A 16,017-nucleotide genomic window follows, 5' to 3' on the forward strand; every position below is an offset into this window, starting at 1 on the left:
AACACTGCTCCCTTCAGGAGAAAGAAGGAGCAAAATAAAGGCACAGAGGAGCTCTTTTCCTTTCCGGTGGTAAAATTACAAAATTAAGTATGATCATGTGCTCTATTAATTTCTAAAATAAAAAGTGTTCTTCAATTGGTTAGTTTATCTTTCACTTAAACAATGAGCACATTAACAGTGTACAGTTACACTCAGCAGTGCTAGTCATCTTCCGTGAACACAACTAATAGTGTCCCTTTAGGATAAAAAAGGTTGCATTAAGAATACAATAAAACAAAACAAGTTAAACTTGTCATTATGTTTTATTGACATTGAAACATTTGCTGCAATTTAAAATGTAATCATTATCAATATTCATATTCATAGATTTTCATTTGTTTCAACAAATGAAAATCATTTTAAATGGCATTGCATAGTTTAAAGCAGCATGCATGGTAATAAAAAGTAAGATTATACTGTCATGCAAAGGTTAAAGCAACACCTAATAAACATGCATATGACAACATTAACACACCTTGTTCTCAGGGAAGCTGGAGTTTATAGAGTTAATATGTAAAACTGATTTTGAAAAACAATAACAGTTACCAAACAAAAACATCTGAAGCATTCCCTACACATAAATATCATTTTAAAGAAATATACTTTCTAATTCATAATTGAATCCACTTTGCACTCTGATGCAGGATCTAAACTTGTAATAATTTATGGTCTCCTTTTCCAAAAAGATGTTTTTAAAATATTCTTATGAGTGCTAAGGGTACGTGTTATCTGAGTAGTTGGAGCCTGAAGGGACTTTGGTGATGCCCCCAAAGCACTTGCAGCTTATTGCATATTTTAAAACATCTTTTTTCAAGGAAAGGAGACCATAAAAACTATTTTAAGGATCGATCCTGCATTAGGGTGCAAAATGGATTCACTCAGTGACGCTGCTTTATAAGGTATGAGTCAGATGGTGGATTTCCTTTATGAAACATATATTCAGATGGCCAATAACTATTAATATTATAATGTGGAAGGCAAAAGAGTTAAGACAAGAGATGAGCCGTCCACTCCCCCACCAGTTTGTGGGCGTTTGCCTACCTGAGTTTATGATTGCTAGCGTAAAGGGGACCCTTCTGCCAAACTGCACAGATGACGAAATGGAAGTTCATAGTATTTTTACAAATTTGCACTACTAAAATACACAGAGACACATGTGGTACATATCTTATATTTAAGGAAAACAAATGTGAATCTGCCATGTATGCTGGGGAAGAGTGTATAGAAATCAGTATTTCTTCTCAATACTTCTTTTAAGTAAGAGTTAAAAGAAGTGTGGCATTGACAATGCATTGTCAACATTATTAGTCCTCAAACATGGATAGAACATGATATTTTAATGTGATATTGATGTACCCCAGGAAAGACTTCTCTCAAGTTAACTTGTATCATCTAAAGGATAGTAGAACAGTTTGTAAATGGCTAAAAAGATACTCAGATTTGGTGAAATATCAAGTGTTGAATTTTATGGACTGTACTATAAGTCCCAGACATAAAAAGTGTCTTAGAAATAGAGGAGGTTTCATAGACAAATTATTGTTAAAAAAATTATTGTGGAAAAAAATATTTGTCCATAGGTGGTAACAGACTGAAATAATATCCCTTGCACTTAAAATGGTTGCCCCCATCACAAAGCATGTAAATATGACCTCAGGACATGCAGGGATTGGGATTACTGAGAAGGACGACTTAGCCCGAACAGCGACTCATCTTGTGGAATACCTGACTTTATATATTATGGATAAGATACTTAAATATTTATGCATATGATACTTTCTGTTTATCCACTTTAGGAACTATTTTAGGTTTGTTTGATGCGAATTATAACACATATTATCCAAGACCAACAAATGGGAGGCATATAGACATGATTCCTTTCCACCTAGGAAAGTTGCATGTTCCTTCCTACACAACCTTTCAGAAATTTTATATAATCTGATTAATAAGAATTCTTACCAGCTTCCTGAGAAAATATAAAAACGAAAGGAAGAACATTTTATTCTGACTTCCATAATTATTGGTACATGCACTTTGATTTTACCTTTCAATAACAGTATCAGGATGTCATGGAAAGATAACAATGCCTGCATTTGCATTCCCATAAAGACAGAATCAAATTTTGTGTTGAGTAAAGCCAATCAAATGTTTTGGGCCTTTTTTTACTGTATGGCCAATATTCTAATTCTGGAAACTGATTACACATGTATTCAAACATTTAATGAGAGGAAATGCAGAGGAGGCATTTTGGAAGGCTCAGTTCACTACGCACTACCCCCTACCAACACACACTATTTAAGTTCCTGATGAATACCTTTGCAGCTCTGATTAAATACTGTAGAATTGTTTTAGGCAGTTTAATGACAGACTTTGGCAAGGCTAAAATGGCTGAAGCAAACTTTCCAATAGCTCTCTAAAAGAAGGACAAAGCAATAGGAATTAGTATGAAACAGTGAATATGTCATGACCATTGTGTAATTATACATTAAAGCATATTAAAAGTGTTACAAACGGCACCTGAATATAACAACTTCATGCTTAGTTAGTGGCAAGGCAATACCGCTGACAAATTATCATAAAAGTTAGTAAGAAAAACTAGTGATCGGTGCTTTACACCATCAAGCATGGTCTTGGTTAGTAATAACCCCAATACATTACGGCTAGTTAGAATTTGCAATATCTTACCCCCAATGTACATTATTTTGCAAGAAGGATACAGTGAAAGTATTCTAAATATTGTACATATGTTAATAAGGTTAGGTTTAATATTATTGTGTAGAAATACAAACGGGTAGCATGCATCACTCTAACCATTTCAGCATGCCGTCCTTTCTGCTTCCTTTAAGAAGCCATTATACAAGATGGCAGCTCAATGTACCACATTGAAGACATTATTCTATTCTTCCTAACATTAATTATAATAATACTAATCATAACTGAGTAGTATGAGAAAAAAGGCACAAACTTTATACTGTAGCATAAATGAATCCAATAAAGGTATATGTTGTCAAAATCTGTACATCTCACATTAATAAAAAATCTATTTTTTCTGTTATTAGATAAAACATTGTCATACAATACGTACAATGTAAAGCTGTAAAATAATTTATAAACAGGTAAGTAGAGCAATTCATGTAAATAAACGAAAACGTCAAGCAACTGTAAGCAATGCCAAAATTTGCTTCTTCACTTTTTTCTTTTATGTGTTATTGAAAAATAAAGCTCAGTGTTTGACTTTATTTTTCAGGGGTCTCCCATCAAAAGTGAAGACAGACATATATGGGAAACACCTTTCCCAGACCGAAAAGGTCTTGTCAATGCTATAGGCAAGCAGCATTGAAACTGAATGAAACCACATGTTCATTGCAGTACACATGGAAGACAATGAAAACATACAGTAGATTGGATAAAGCTTGTCTTGACAGCAAAACCTATTGTCTGCCGTGCACAAGAAATTCTTCTGTCCCTTCCAAACCTACCTGGAAAGCGGACTTTCTCCTGAGCTCATCCTCATCCTTAGTTTCATCTTCTTCTTCCTCTTCACTGTCCGTCTCAAATAAATAATAATCACCGCTTCTGACCACTAAGTAAAATAAAGCAGTTACTCACTTCTAGAACAAAATTTCACTTTCACTTCCATCGTCAATTACTGAGATCTTACCACTAATATGTGCACTCAAGAGGTACATAATACCATCGACTTTCACAACTATATCAACATTTACATTTACTACAGTGAAAAATGTAAGTGCACAAGTCCAAGCCCTCACCATAGACAAATTCTTAACTTGTCAATGGTGAATATGAACAGCGTCGGAAATAGAGTATACACCTTTAAGATGAAAGAATTAAAAGTCGTATTAGTGCCCATAAATAAAGACCTTTCGCCTCCATGTTAGTAAATTATATTAAATAACCTATGTCTTATATCCTTGAGCAGAACCTTTATTTTTTGCATTGACTATTGGTTCAACAAGCCTAAGAAAACACAAAGATGGCAAAATGAAAGATGGTGAGCATTATCCAACAGCAGCCACTTCATTACTTTGGATGTATCATTACAACTACTAAAGTAATTTGTGGCTTCAAGCTTATCACTCAGGTCACAATCATTGAAAGGAACTTGTGAGAAATGAACATTTTGCCCTTATTATTTGCCATTAATCCAACAGAAACTGACCCATGGTTTGGAATCATAGCATGTTGTGTGTAAGGTTAAGATTTAATAACTACTGGGAAATTTATACAAAAAAAGACACATTAGAAAAATAATGTTGGATTTCATTTGTCTCCAACTTTGTTCGAACCAGGGTCCAGTTACATGTAAAAGGGACTGGTGTGTGAGATGCTGAAACTTTCCAGTTTGTAAGCTCAACTATTAACCCATACATAATCCCATGTCCTTGTGTACCAACAAAGTATAATATTACTTCCTACTGGCCTAATACTATAAATTGTCCTCCTCAGTGGTCCCCCACATAGTGAAATGCCTAATTGTGATACCTCCCCACTACTAATACTCCCTTTACTGTAGTTTTCTCTTTATAAAGTTCCCTCTCCATAGTTCCCTGACTTATTTCCCCTGTCCTTTAACACCCCATCTATAATGCACATTTTTCTGTCATGCCCCTTCACTCATCAACCCTACTTTATTTTTGCTATAAAACATAGTAAGTTAGATACTAACTTATCCCTATTCCTCCCCAGCAGTCCTCTAATGCTGTGCACGGCTCTACAGTTGGCAGGTGTGATGTGATGATATCATTGTGCCTGCCAGCTTCAGTCACACACAGATATGGCAAAGTAGAGGACTAATCTGGGAGAATGGGAAAAAGTATCTGCCGACGCTGGTGTTCCAGGGCCTGAGAGGACCGCTGTTGTATATTTCTTACACATCACAGAACAGATTTTTTGGGGTAGTGCTTTCACAGCTTTAGTGACATAAAGCATTTTCTATGTGTAAGATTTTCTGGTAAGTACTAAAATAAATACAGCATACAGTCCTTACTGTGCATGTGCTGCATTTATTAACAGTACTACCTTTTGTCTACTACAAATATTAGTCATGATTCTTATTTTAGAAAATATTACTTACTATGTCTTTCTACAAACTGACCATAGTAAACTATAATATCTCTTCTGTTTATTTATGTACAAGGGACTGTAGGGTTGTTTTTTGACTGGTTACATGTCACACAGCAACCGAGGCTGCAGCTTTCTGTTCAGATTATTTAATATGCAATAATTAGAGCAAAATGAGAGGGAGATGTTGCAGAGGGAAGCAGTTTGTTTGGACAACGACATTGAAGCACAGGATCATTTGGGCACCAGCCTTTTTAGGTTCTAGTATAAATAATTTTAGTATTAAAACTTGGTCACTAGAGAATAGATTTAAATTCTGGGTTTAAGGAGGCATTCTGGTACAGGAACCCGAGAAGATATTATGTACTCTAGGTTCAATGAACCTAAAGCAGTAGTGTCCAAATATCCAAAGCCCACATCACTGCTGCCCAAATAAACTGCACCCAACAGTCCATACCCAAATATAAGTGCTAGTAACACATACCCATTACAGAGGTTGAGGCTATTTACTTACTACAAATGATTTTATATTAATAAGAGTCATATTCCTCATCTCAGAGTATTACAAAGTTATAGCATATTGAATACGGCTCTTAAAAATAAATTTTGAAGAGACTTCGGTTTGCTAAACAGTGTGACGTATCATTATGACATAATATCTTCACATACCATAAATTCAGATACAGTTTATATTGTGTTCATAAGAAAGCACATTTCAATGTTGCTAGACATGTCATTAAAATATTATGCCATAATTATACAGTACAATCCATAGGAAACCCTTTGGCTGCCAAGAAACAATATAAATATTCTGCATTGTTTCAATTGCCAGTTAAGGAGGACAATTTCATACGTTGGCCTTTATTTCTTCAACTTCTCCAGTAATAGTAATGATACATTTTTTCTCAATGAAGAAAAACTCCCGATAGTCAGAAACACCCCTGTGGTCTAGCTAGCTGGTAGTAAAACAAAGGCTATTTGCACAATGATAATATAAAAATGTTTGCCAGGATTTTAACTCTGATGGGTTCCCGGCGGACTAGCAACTGAACACAGGTATGGATAGACCTATTAATCTTCTATTCGGGGAGAAGGGAGAGATAATTATATAAGTGTCTTTAAGACATACATATAATTAATTAACAGAGCGTGCAGACAGAGATTCATCTGTGCAGTCTATCTGCGTACACTCTATGTTATGGCGGTGGGGGTAATACATCACGCCACGCCACTTATATGTTATAAGTGTATTCTGACACATGTGATAGGGGGCATCAGTGAGGGTTTAGAAATATAGGACCTCGACCCCAGGTTTTAACCAGGGCCCACTGGAGTCTTATTATGCCACTGCCTTCAAAACTCAACTCAAATTAGGACGTGTAGTGCTTTCAAGAACAAAATGTCACTCGAATGAGCACTGAGCAGCAATCCACTGTATACCGGGTACAATGTGTGAAATACTAAGCTAATATTGATGGCCTATCTTATGGGCAGCTAATCAATATAGAAATATTCGAAAACCTCTTCAGCAGATTATCCAGCAAACGCAAGGTTCACTTCACTGTTTACTGTGTCTATTTTGCTGAATGGGTCATTAAAAATAGTAGGAGTGTCATGCCCTTTCATTCAGCCGATTAGAAGGAGTCATGAGATACTATAGGCAATCAATATTGTAGTCCTGTACCCTCGCTCAAGAGAACAACAGGGGTGACAGTCAGACAGCAGGGAAAGTTCTACTTCAAATGTACAAAAAGGGTCAATAAATCCTTTATGGATAATTGAAAAATATAGGCCAAAGTCACAATTTACAAGTAAGATGTGTCTCTTCATCAACAATATATTGTATATCAGAATAGATAATCACATGGCACAGTTTGTTTGTGACTCCACATACTGTAAGTATATTAAGATTTTTAAATTTTAATTCCTGACTCTCTTAGTGAGAAACGATAGTGTACATAGATGCACAAAGTGCAAGACTTAAAAAGGACATAGAAAATTGTTACTTGTGAAGTAACAATAGTGTATTCTACAAACCTCACTAAAAAGTATAAGCTAGATTTAAAGGGGTATTCCCATTTCAGCAAATAAATGTTAATGTTTGTATAATGGAAAGTTATACAATTTTCCAATATACTTTCTGTATCAATTCCTAATGGTTTTCTAGATCTCTGCTTGCTGTCATTCTATAGAAAGCTTCTATGTTAACTTGCAATAGACATAAATCTGACCATAGTCACATAGGTGCAGGGCTCATTATATGATAGAGAGGAAAACATAGGAAGTAAACAATAGAGCTTTCTATAGAATGACAGCAAGCAGAGATCCAGGAAAACATGAGGAATTGATTCAGAAAGTATATTGGAAAATTGCATAACTTTTCATTATACAAACCGTAACATATATTTGCTGAAATAGGTATACCCCTTTAAGCCTCCCTCCATTGCGTGTGCATAGCAAGTTATACACTAGCGAAGAAGAGCTGTATTAAAATATGACACTTTCTTGCAATAGATATAATTTTCTCAATATTCTGTGGAGAAACAAAGAATAAACCATGCATTAAGGGAAACTGACGATTCTGGTCAAGGATATAAGGCCTAATTCCATGTACTTGGTAAATGATCAAGAAAACCTACTGGAAGCATGATCAACCCAAGGCCGCCACCACTGCTTTTTTTTGCCTTTGACTTTCTCTTTTCCTGATTCTCCTACAATGAAATATGTTAATACATTAATTAAATATTAATTTGTAATATAGTGTACAACATTCCAAAACACATAAGAAATTGAGGATAATTCATTTATGTGAATTACATTACAGTTTAATTATATATAGCTAACTGATGGTGTTTGCCTTGTTGTATTACATAAAAATTCTACACCAGAGTAGCACTGCAATATCATTTAATGAAATGAAATAGTTTTGGGGTTTTTTGGTACATCAGTACAGTTAATGAATGAGCATGGAACATTATCAATTTCGTGCACGTAGAGGGTTACACATTACAACACCCATTTCAAAAGAGATATTGGAAAAAATACTGCAAGCCTTCTTCTGCATAGCTTTGGTAACACTAAAAGAAAGGATCAGAAAATCTCAAATGACATTAGTTTTTTATCCAAACTGTAGTTTGCATACGTCAGGTATAATTTTTAATTTTTTACTCTGTACCATGAGCTGGTCCTGCTAGTCGATAATATCATTTATATTTTAGCAGCACTAATTTTAAAGCATTGTGAAATAATGCAAATATGTCCACATTTTTTGCTATAAACTAATAAACTGAATTATTGTTAATAAAACATCTAAGCCATAGCCACACACAGAAATGCTAAAACGTGGCACCACATGGCATTTGGCTCTGCTTAATTGCAGTTTTCCCATAAATTTCTGCTTTTGCACAGGGAAAAATCTTTCATTTCTGACCTTTCTGGTTAGCCCCTGGCAAATTCATTGCTACTAATCTGTGGTCAATACACTGTATAAGGCCCCGCATGCAATAGTGCAAATATATGAATAATGGGGAACATTTACTAAGGGCCTTGCACCAGTTGTCTGTCGGACTTTGCACGTTCTTTTAGGAGCAAACTGCTTGAATGGGTATTTAGTCAAAAGGGAAAAAAAGTGGTACCAGACTCACGTAGGGCGCTGGCAGTGTACTTCCCAAAAATAAACAATACCCTCAATATAGGAAAATCAATGAAAATTTAATCTATTAAAATATATATATATATATATTTTAATCTATTAAAATATATATATATATATATATATATATTTTAATAGATTAAATTTTCATTGATTTTCCTATATTGAGGGTATTGTTTATTTTTGGGAAGTACACTGCCAGCGCCCTACGTGAGTCTGGTACCACTTTTTTTCCCTTTTGACCATTGCATTACCGGACGCTTTAAGCGCTACCGGTCCTTCCTGACTGTGGGAGCTGCTCAGACAGTGTACACCCTAGAACATACCCAAATAATTCTCCTTGGATCCTGACAAGAATCAAGAAGGAACCTCTTCATATACTATATCTACGTGCCTTTTACAAGAATCCTTCAGGTGAGCACCTCTGCCTTCTCTTACACTAGTGTTGGACTGACCAGACGATATTACCCGAGGCGCCGTCCTCTGTTGTCTTTTTTCTCTCCTTTTTCGTATTTTAAGTATACTGAATGGGTATTTAAGAAGTGTCTGCAACCACAAATGTGGGTGGTGAGCGAACCTTTTGTGGCGCAGCTGCACTAGGCCTCATGCAACACAAATTAGGGGGGGTTCTGGTCGGACCCTGCACCAGATTTATCATGCAAAGTCCGACAGAAAGTGGTGCACTCTGTCAAGGCAGTGCAAGAAGTGCCAGATTCATGAAGAACGGGCGCCAGAAATCACAAATCTGGTGCACTGCACTAAAACTGCATTTAGTGAAGTTTACCCTGTTCTTAGTAAATGTGCCACATTATGTTATTTAATTTACTAAATTTATAGTGTTACTTCACAATTTTTCATTTCCAATTGCAAATAAAGATACTCTGCTTGCTAAAAGTACTATACCTTCATCATCATCTTCATCATGTTTCTGAATGTCTTGGCCTTCTCCAGACTCCTGAGCAAGACTTAACATTCTTTCTTTACCTTTTTTATATTTTTCTTGCCTGGCCTTAATACGATCCATCCTGGCAAAATAAAAATTGTTATGACATGGCCACAATGCATACAACTTTTTAGTTGGTGTTCTAGAAGATGAACGGAATCAAACACATTGGGGCAGATTTACTTACCCGGCCCATTCGCGATCCAGCGGCGCGTTCTCTGCACAGGATTCGGGTCCGGCCGGGATTTGTGAAGGTAGTTCCTCCGCCGTCCACCAGGTGGCGCTGCTGCGCTGAAAATCATCTCAACGCGCCGGAATGCACCACCTCGGACCAGGTGAAGGTAAGCGCTTCCCGAGCGACACTTTTTCGGTTTTTAAATGCGGCGGTTTTTCCGAATACGTCGGGTTTTCGTTCGGCCACGCCCCCCGATTTCCGTCGCGCGCATGCCGGCGCCGATGCGCCACAATCCGATCGCGTGCGCCAAAAACCCGGGGCAATTCAGGTACAATCGGCGCAAATCGGAAATATTCGGGTAACACGTCGGGAAAACGCGAATCGGGCCCTTAGTAAATGACCCCCATTGATGCCAGATTCCATCATAGAAAGTCTGATATATTTTCAGACTCTTCATCCTAGAATTATGCTATTTATACATAGCTCTTTCATAATGTAGTATAAAAAAATAGATCTACATACTGTCTCTTGAGTTGATCCATAGATTTTTTCTCTTCTTCAAGTCTTGCCTTTACAGCTTTGACAATAGTAGCCTGGAAGAGTTCAGCCCCCCTGAAGAAAGATGGAAGGGTTAAGAGTTTGCAATTTGATGTGATACATTCATCTTTTCTTGAGCTGAGATCCAAAACTATGCATCAGGTTTTAGGGAGATTAACTAAGAAAAATGAATTCTTGTGTTATTTGCAAAAAAACTGTGTTTTTGTACTTCTACATACTTCAAGTGTTTTAGAAGCTTTCATGACTTATAAAAAAGAGGTTTTGACCTATTGGGAAAGCAAGTATATATGAGAAATGGGTGTACCTTCATTTAGTGCTTTTTCTGGCGTAAATGAGTAATAAAACTAATAGAATAACTAAGTTATAGCTTTCTATTAGACAGAATCTAGTCTAACTGTACTTTGTATCTTTTAGACACTTTGGCGGAGAATGTATACAACAATCCCCATATCCACCAGTTTTTTAGCTTTTCGGCCCCACACACCACTTGGGTGTGATGGTGCAGAGAGAGCGGGGTGGCAGGGGGCGAGTGTGAATACCCAGGCCTGTCATATTTATTATAGCCTATTCAGAGAACTGGAAGACTATAGCTGAATTTTCTACCAGGTCAGACCTAGTCTAAAAAGTATATTCACCATGTGCTGGTAGGGGGGGAGACAGTCTTAATGATTCCTCCCTATAAGTACACCTTCCCCATTGTGCATTGTACTCATTTTTAGAAAAATGAGTTTCACATCTACACTCCCCCTGATTCACAAAAAAATACCACTCTTTTATTAAATGATGTGTGATTTAGAAGCTGATGTTGGGTCAATTAAGTCTATGGGGAACAGAAAGTGAACCATAGACCTTTTTAGTTTCCAGTACACTCTTTTTAAATGGAGAGTGTAATTGAAAGTCCAGATGCAGGTGTGAACTAGGTCTAGTAATCACTTAAAGAGAACCTATCACCACGATTCCACCTATAAAGGTAGATCGGGTGGTAGGTGGATGTAAGGGACGTGAGGATAGCTCTTTTTAGAGCTAATCCTCACGTCCCCGCTAACTTTTGGTACACTTTATTGAGCTAATATGTAAATTTCGTTATGCGGCTACTGGGGCGTGGAGTAGCCGAGCACGAGGCTACACAGCGCGGATACTCCACGCCCCAGTAGCCACATTACTCCTCCTACCCTGTTGCGTGCGGCACGCAGCTCCTCGTAGCTGCGCGCCCTCGTCCGTCATGATGGCGTTCTGCGCAGTAGCCGGCTTGTCGGACGAGGGCGCGCAGCTACGAGGAGCTGCGCGCCGCACGCAACAGGGTGGGAGGAGTAATGTGGCTACTGGGGCATGGAGTAGCCGCGCTGTGTAGCCTCGTGCTCGGCTACTCCACGCCCCAGTAGCCGCATAACGAAATTTACATATTAGCTCAATAAAGTGTACCAAAAGTTAGCGGGGACGTGAGGATTAGTTCTAAAAAGAGCTATCCTCACGTCCCTTTAACCTAAAACATGGTGAAACATAAATAGTATCTGCCTATTGTTTCTTCTTTTTCCAGGCATTCATTTGTAAAGGTATCTCTCTTTCTAAACGGTAGGTTATAATTTAATCCTACGGTTAACTGTTATATTTGCATAGTATTAACACATGTCACATACCTTGAAGCAAGAATCTGAGAAGATTTGATATCCGCAACTACATGTAGGAAGTAATAGCTCATGAATACCCGTCTTTGTAATAAGAGAAATGCAAAACATATACTGTCCCAGATTATACCAGCCTCTCCACTTGGTAACTGACACGTTTTCTGGTCCATTGCTAAGAAAGCCGAAAAAGAAAATTATCGTTTCATTTTTTTCAGTTAATGAATTTCATTTTATCACCTTACACTATCCCACATTATCTTACAATCAGTAACCAGATGCAATGGTCAGAGGGCAGAAAAAGCTGCTGAATTCAGTGGGCCAGACATATGTTTTGTATTGAAGGAAACCTACCATCAAAATCAAGCATGGATAAACCAGTGACACTTCCTCATAGATCCATGCACTGTGACTGTGGTAATCTTTTATTTGTTATCCATGGCTTCCTTCAGGGGCGTACCAGGTGCAGAGGTTGCGATCACACCTGGGCCCAAGAGGTTTAGGGGGCCCTTATGGTGTCACTTTCCCATATGAGAAGATTATTACTATAAACCATACATTATAGTTGGGTGCCTAGCACAGACTTTGCACTGGGGCCCATCAGCTTCTAGTTATGACACTGGCTTCCTTCCTTCTAAAACTCAAATTGAAAAATTATGCTAATGAGCTAATGATACGGCTAATGGGATGGTTCCCTGAACTCCTCCGTGCTGCACATTCACAGGCTGGTAGCCTGTTACACCCTGCCCTCTTATCCTGCTTGGCACTACCCCTGACTCTGCAGATGTAATCTCCTTGTAGTGCAAGAAGTTCCAGTATACAGTGGCAGGGGAGAAGTGGCATGGATGGGTTTTGGGAACCGCCCCAGTGGCCTTTCAGGCTCCTTAGCATAATTGTAGAAGTTGATTTTTAGAAGAAAGGAGGACAATGATAACTATAAGAAGATTACCACTCTGTGACTGAATCTAGGAGTATTTAAGTGTCCCAAGCTATATTTCCTTTGAATGTTTGACATTTCTTCGGCAGATGTTGGATAAAAGTGTATTGGGGCATTCATTATAACATTGCTGAACCACTGACTTCTGAAGCAGTAACTTGCTGGCCACTAATAAACAAACTGTCTAGGATCACTGTGGTTTGGAATGGTTTTCTATAGTTTTTTTTAATGTAAGATATATTGTCAGTTAAATTACAATGTTAGATCCTACTAAAATCCTATATAATCTCTAATGAGAACATTTCCATCATGAGTAAAGGGGTCACCCAATCTTCTTTTTACTTCTATGTGACTTCCAAGAATGCTTCAGTCTTTCCTCTTGGTACAGGCAGTCCCCGGGTTACATACAAGATAGGGTCCGTAGGTTTGTTCTCAAGTTGAATTTGTATGTAAGTCGAAACTCTATATTTTATAATGGTAGATCCAGACAAAAAATTTTTTTGCCCCAGTGACAATTGGAGATTCAAATTTTTTTGTTGTAATTGGACCAAGGATTATCCATAAAGCTTCATTACAGACACTTTACAGCTGATTATTATAGTCTGGGACTATACTAAAGCATTCAGAGAGCTTCACCAGAGGTCACAATGGGCAGAGGGGTCCATCTTTAACTATGGGTTATCTGTAAGTCGGGTGTCCTTAAGTAGGGGACCGCCTGTACTCCCATAAAAGGGAATAGAGAGAGCCACAAATATGAGCCCACCTCTCTGCTCACTGTAAGGCTGCATTCACACGACCGCATGAAAATGGCCGTATGCTACCTGTACTGTACCTTTTTTTTATGGGTTACATACGGCCACATTCATTTCAATGGACCAATTATATTGCCATTGTTAACACCGTATTTCCCATATTTCAGTTCCATAAGCCCTTAGAATTCTATGGGGACATAAAATACAGGTTAAACACGTGCTGCATACGGATGAAAAAAGTCAGTTTATACGGTCTCATATGGCATGTAAATACGGAACTGGAGAAATTACACGTTCATGTAAATGCAGCCTAACTGTGAGTGAGACATAAATGAATAGCACAGCTTGTGTGTATGCTATAAATGTCCCATGTGGGTAAATGTTTTAAAGTAATATGCTAAATAAGTTTCTTACACAGGTCATTACAAATAAACATGTTGGATGTTACTTTTCATTTTTCAGAAAATAATGCATAAAGTAAACTAAACAGTTACATTTTAATACTTACGAATATCATAACCTTTTACTGTGCATGCCAGACTGAATGCTTGGATTAACCAGCAACTGTTTTCTATCAGTGAGTCTATGTAGCCACATGCCCCTATCTGCAACATAAAACACATTTTATATATTTTATAGATAGAATTTTTGCTTGGAAAAAGATGGTATGAAGTCACAGTATACATATTTACATGTTACATGTTTACTAAGGGTCTGCAGATTTTCAAAATTTTTGGGATATGCGCCGCTTTGACAGGTATTTAACTGGGGATTGAGTTGCACGCGATCGGATTGTGGCGCAGCTGTGCTCACTTTCATGCGACAGAAATCGTGGGACGATCCGACTCGGATTTAACATTTAATTTGTGTCGCAAGATAAAGCACTCACATACACCAGGAAGAAGAAGGTTAACTTCGTTGGACCTGAGTGGGGAAGCCACACATGCAGGATATCACACAATCTTAGTGCATCACGGCAGATGTGCATTCCGGTCGGACAATGCACTTTCGGGGATCGTGCAGGACGTGTAAATAAATGTGCCCCATTGTATGAAGGTGCATGTTTTTAACAGATGACAGGGCAGAGATAATTATAGTCCTTTAAGAGAGAGCATTATTGTTTGACAATGTCTACTTGTGTTGTTTTAGTCTTTTGAATTTAAGAGGTTTTAAGATCCATTGACAGCAAATTCGTAGAAAAATTAAGCAGTTCACATGACAAATCAAGTTTAGTCATTGCTTATCTCCTATGGTGCACGATGCTAAGCGCTTTCAAATTATTTAGAGCTCTGTGCAAGGAGTCTCAGAACCGCACACCCGTCACTGGATGCTTATCTTCATACAGATGTAGTCACTGACAAGCAATTTGATAAATTGTGATGTCAACTCGATGACCATAACTAACCCTTAGAACGCTTTAGACACTTTTCCTACTGAGTAGTTTCTCTGCATCCCCATGACTACATACAGTGAAGGAGAGGGGTTTATATTATTATAATATTAGTTCTTTTAATGAACCTTTTGGTCTCCTTTTTTCTCTTTCAAATTATGCAGAGGACTACATTGGATTCAGTGGACTATGTTGATGAGCAGAGTTTTTCATCTTAAATAAAATGATAGTTTCTTTCTTGTTTTTCTCTTTGTGTTTTTTTGTGGTATGAAATATATAATTAGATTTAATGATCCTGGTTTCAAGTCTTTATTAGGGAAATTAATGGATACACATAATTATGGATAGCTATTATTAAGGGCATTGTAAAAAGACAGAAACTACTAGGTGGACTGCACTTTTGTACCTGTTGTGCTAATATGTATGTACTAATAAAAAGATTGAGCTGGATTGATGATTTCTTCTTCTGGATTCATGTTCCCAGATAAAACCGAATGGTGGAAGTTAATTCATTTTGGGGGACTTTCTAGATTTGGGAAATTATTATTTAAATTTAAATTTTGCCTAGTAATGTGCTAGCTGGTAAAAAGGTCAAAACTAATCCCTCCCCTACAAAAAATGTTTCTCCCATCTGAGTAATGCCTGCTTTACACAGTTGCTTATAAAACATGAGGGTACCCTGTGCCAGTTTTTTTTTAAATAAAATAAAATGATTAAAAAAAATGATGTGGGTTCCAACCAATTTTCTATAACCAGCCAGGTACAATTAAGTAGCAGCATACTGGGATTATTTCGGTGGGAGAGCCTCCATTTTTTGGTCTTTCACAGCTCGGAGAATAGAATTAACTTAAGGCTACCTCATTAGCTCTT

At 37.5% G+C, this 16,017-nt stretch overlaps 1 protein-coding gene across 9 annotated transcripts in view; it reads right to left on the reverse strand.

Moving 5' to 3' along the window:
• The window catches only part of PIEZO2 (piezo type mechanosensitive ion channel component 2), a 241,310-nt gene that overhangs the window by 40,929 nt on the left and 184,364 nt on the right, over positions 1–16,017 (reverse strand). For 6 of the 9 annotated variants that reach the window (XM_072152250.1, XM_072152251.1, XM_072152254.1 and 3 more), the window contains 7 exons: positions 14,266–14,362; positions 12,084–12,243; positions 10,411–10,500; positions 9,674–9,795; positions 7,758–7,829; positions 3,516–3,619; positions 2,351–2,449 (listed from right to left, as the gene is read on the reverse strand). In XM_072152250.1, the coding sequence (XP_072008351.1) occupies positions 2,351–2,449; positions 3,516–3,619; positions 7,758–7,829; positions 9,674–9,795; positions 10,411–10,500; positions 12,084–12,243; positions 14,266–14,362 (744 nt within the window). The remainder of the gene's footprint in view (positions 1–2,350; positions 2,450–3,515; positions 3,620–7,757; positions 7,830–9,673; positions 9,796–10,410; positions 10,501–12,083; positions 12,244–14,265; positions 14,363–16,017) is intronic. The other 3 variants (XM_072152257.1, XM_072152253.1, XM_072152252.1) reach the window with 1 other exon arrangement.

The sequence above is a fragment of the Engystomops pustulosus genome, chromosome 5, assembly GCF_040894005.1.
Source record: "Engystomops pustulosus chromosome 5, aEngPut4.maternal, whole genome shotgun sequence".
Classification (NCBI taxonomy): Eukaryota; Metazoa; Chordata; class Amphibia; order Anura; family Leptodactylidae; genus Engystomops; species Engystomops pustulosus.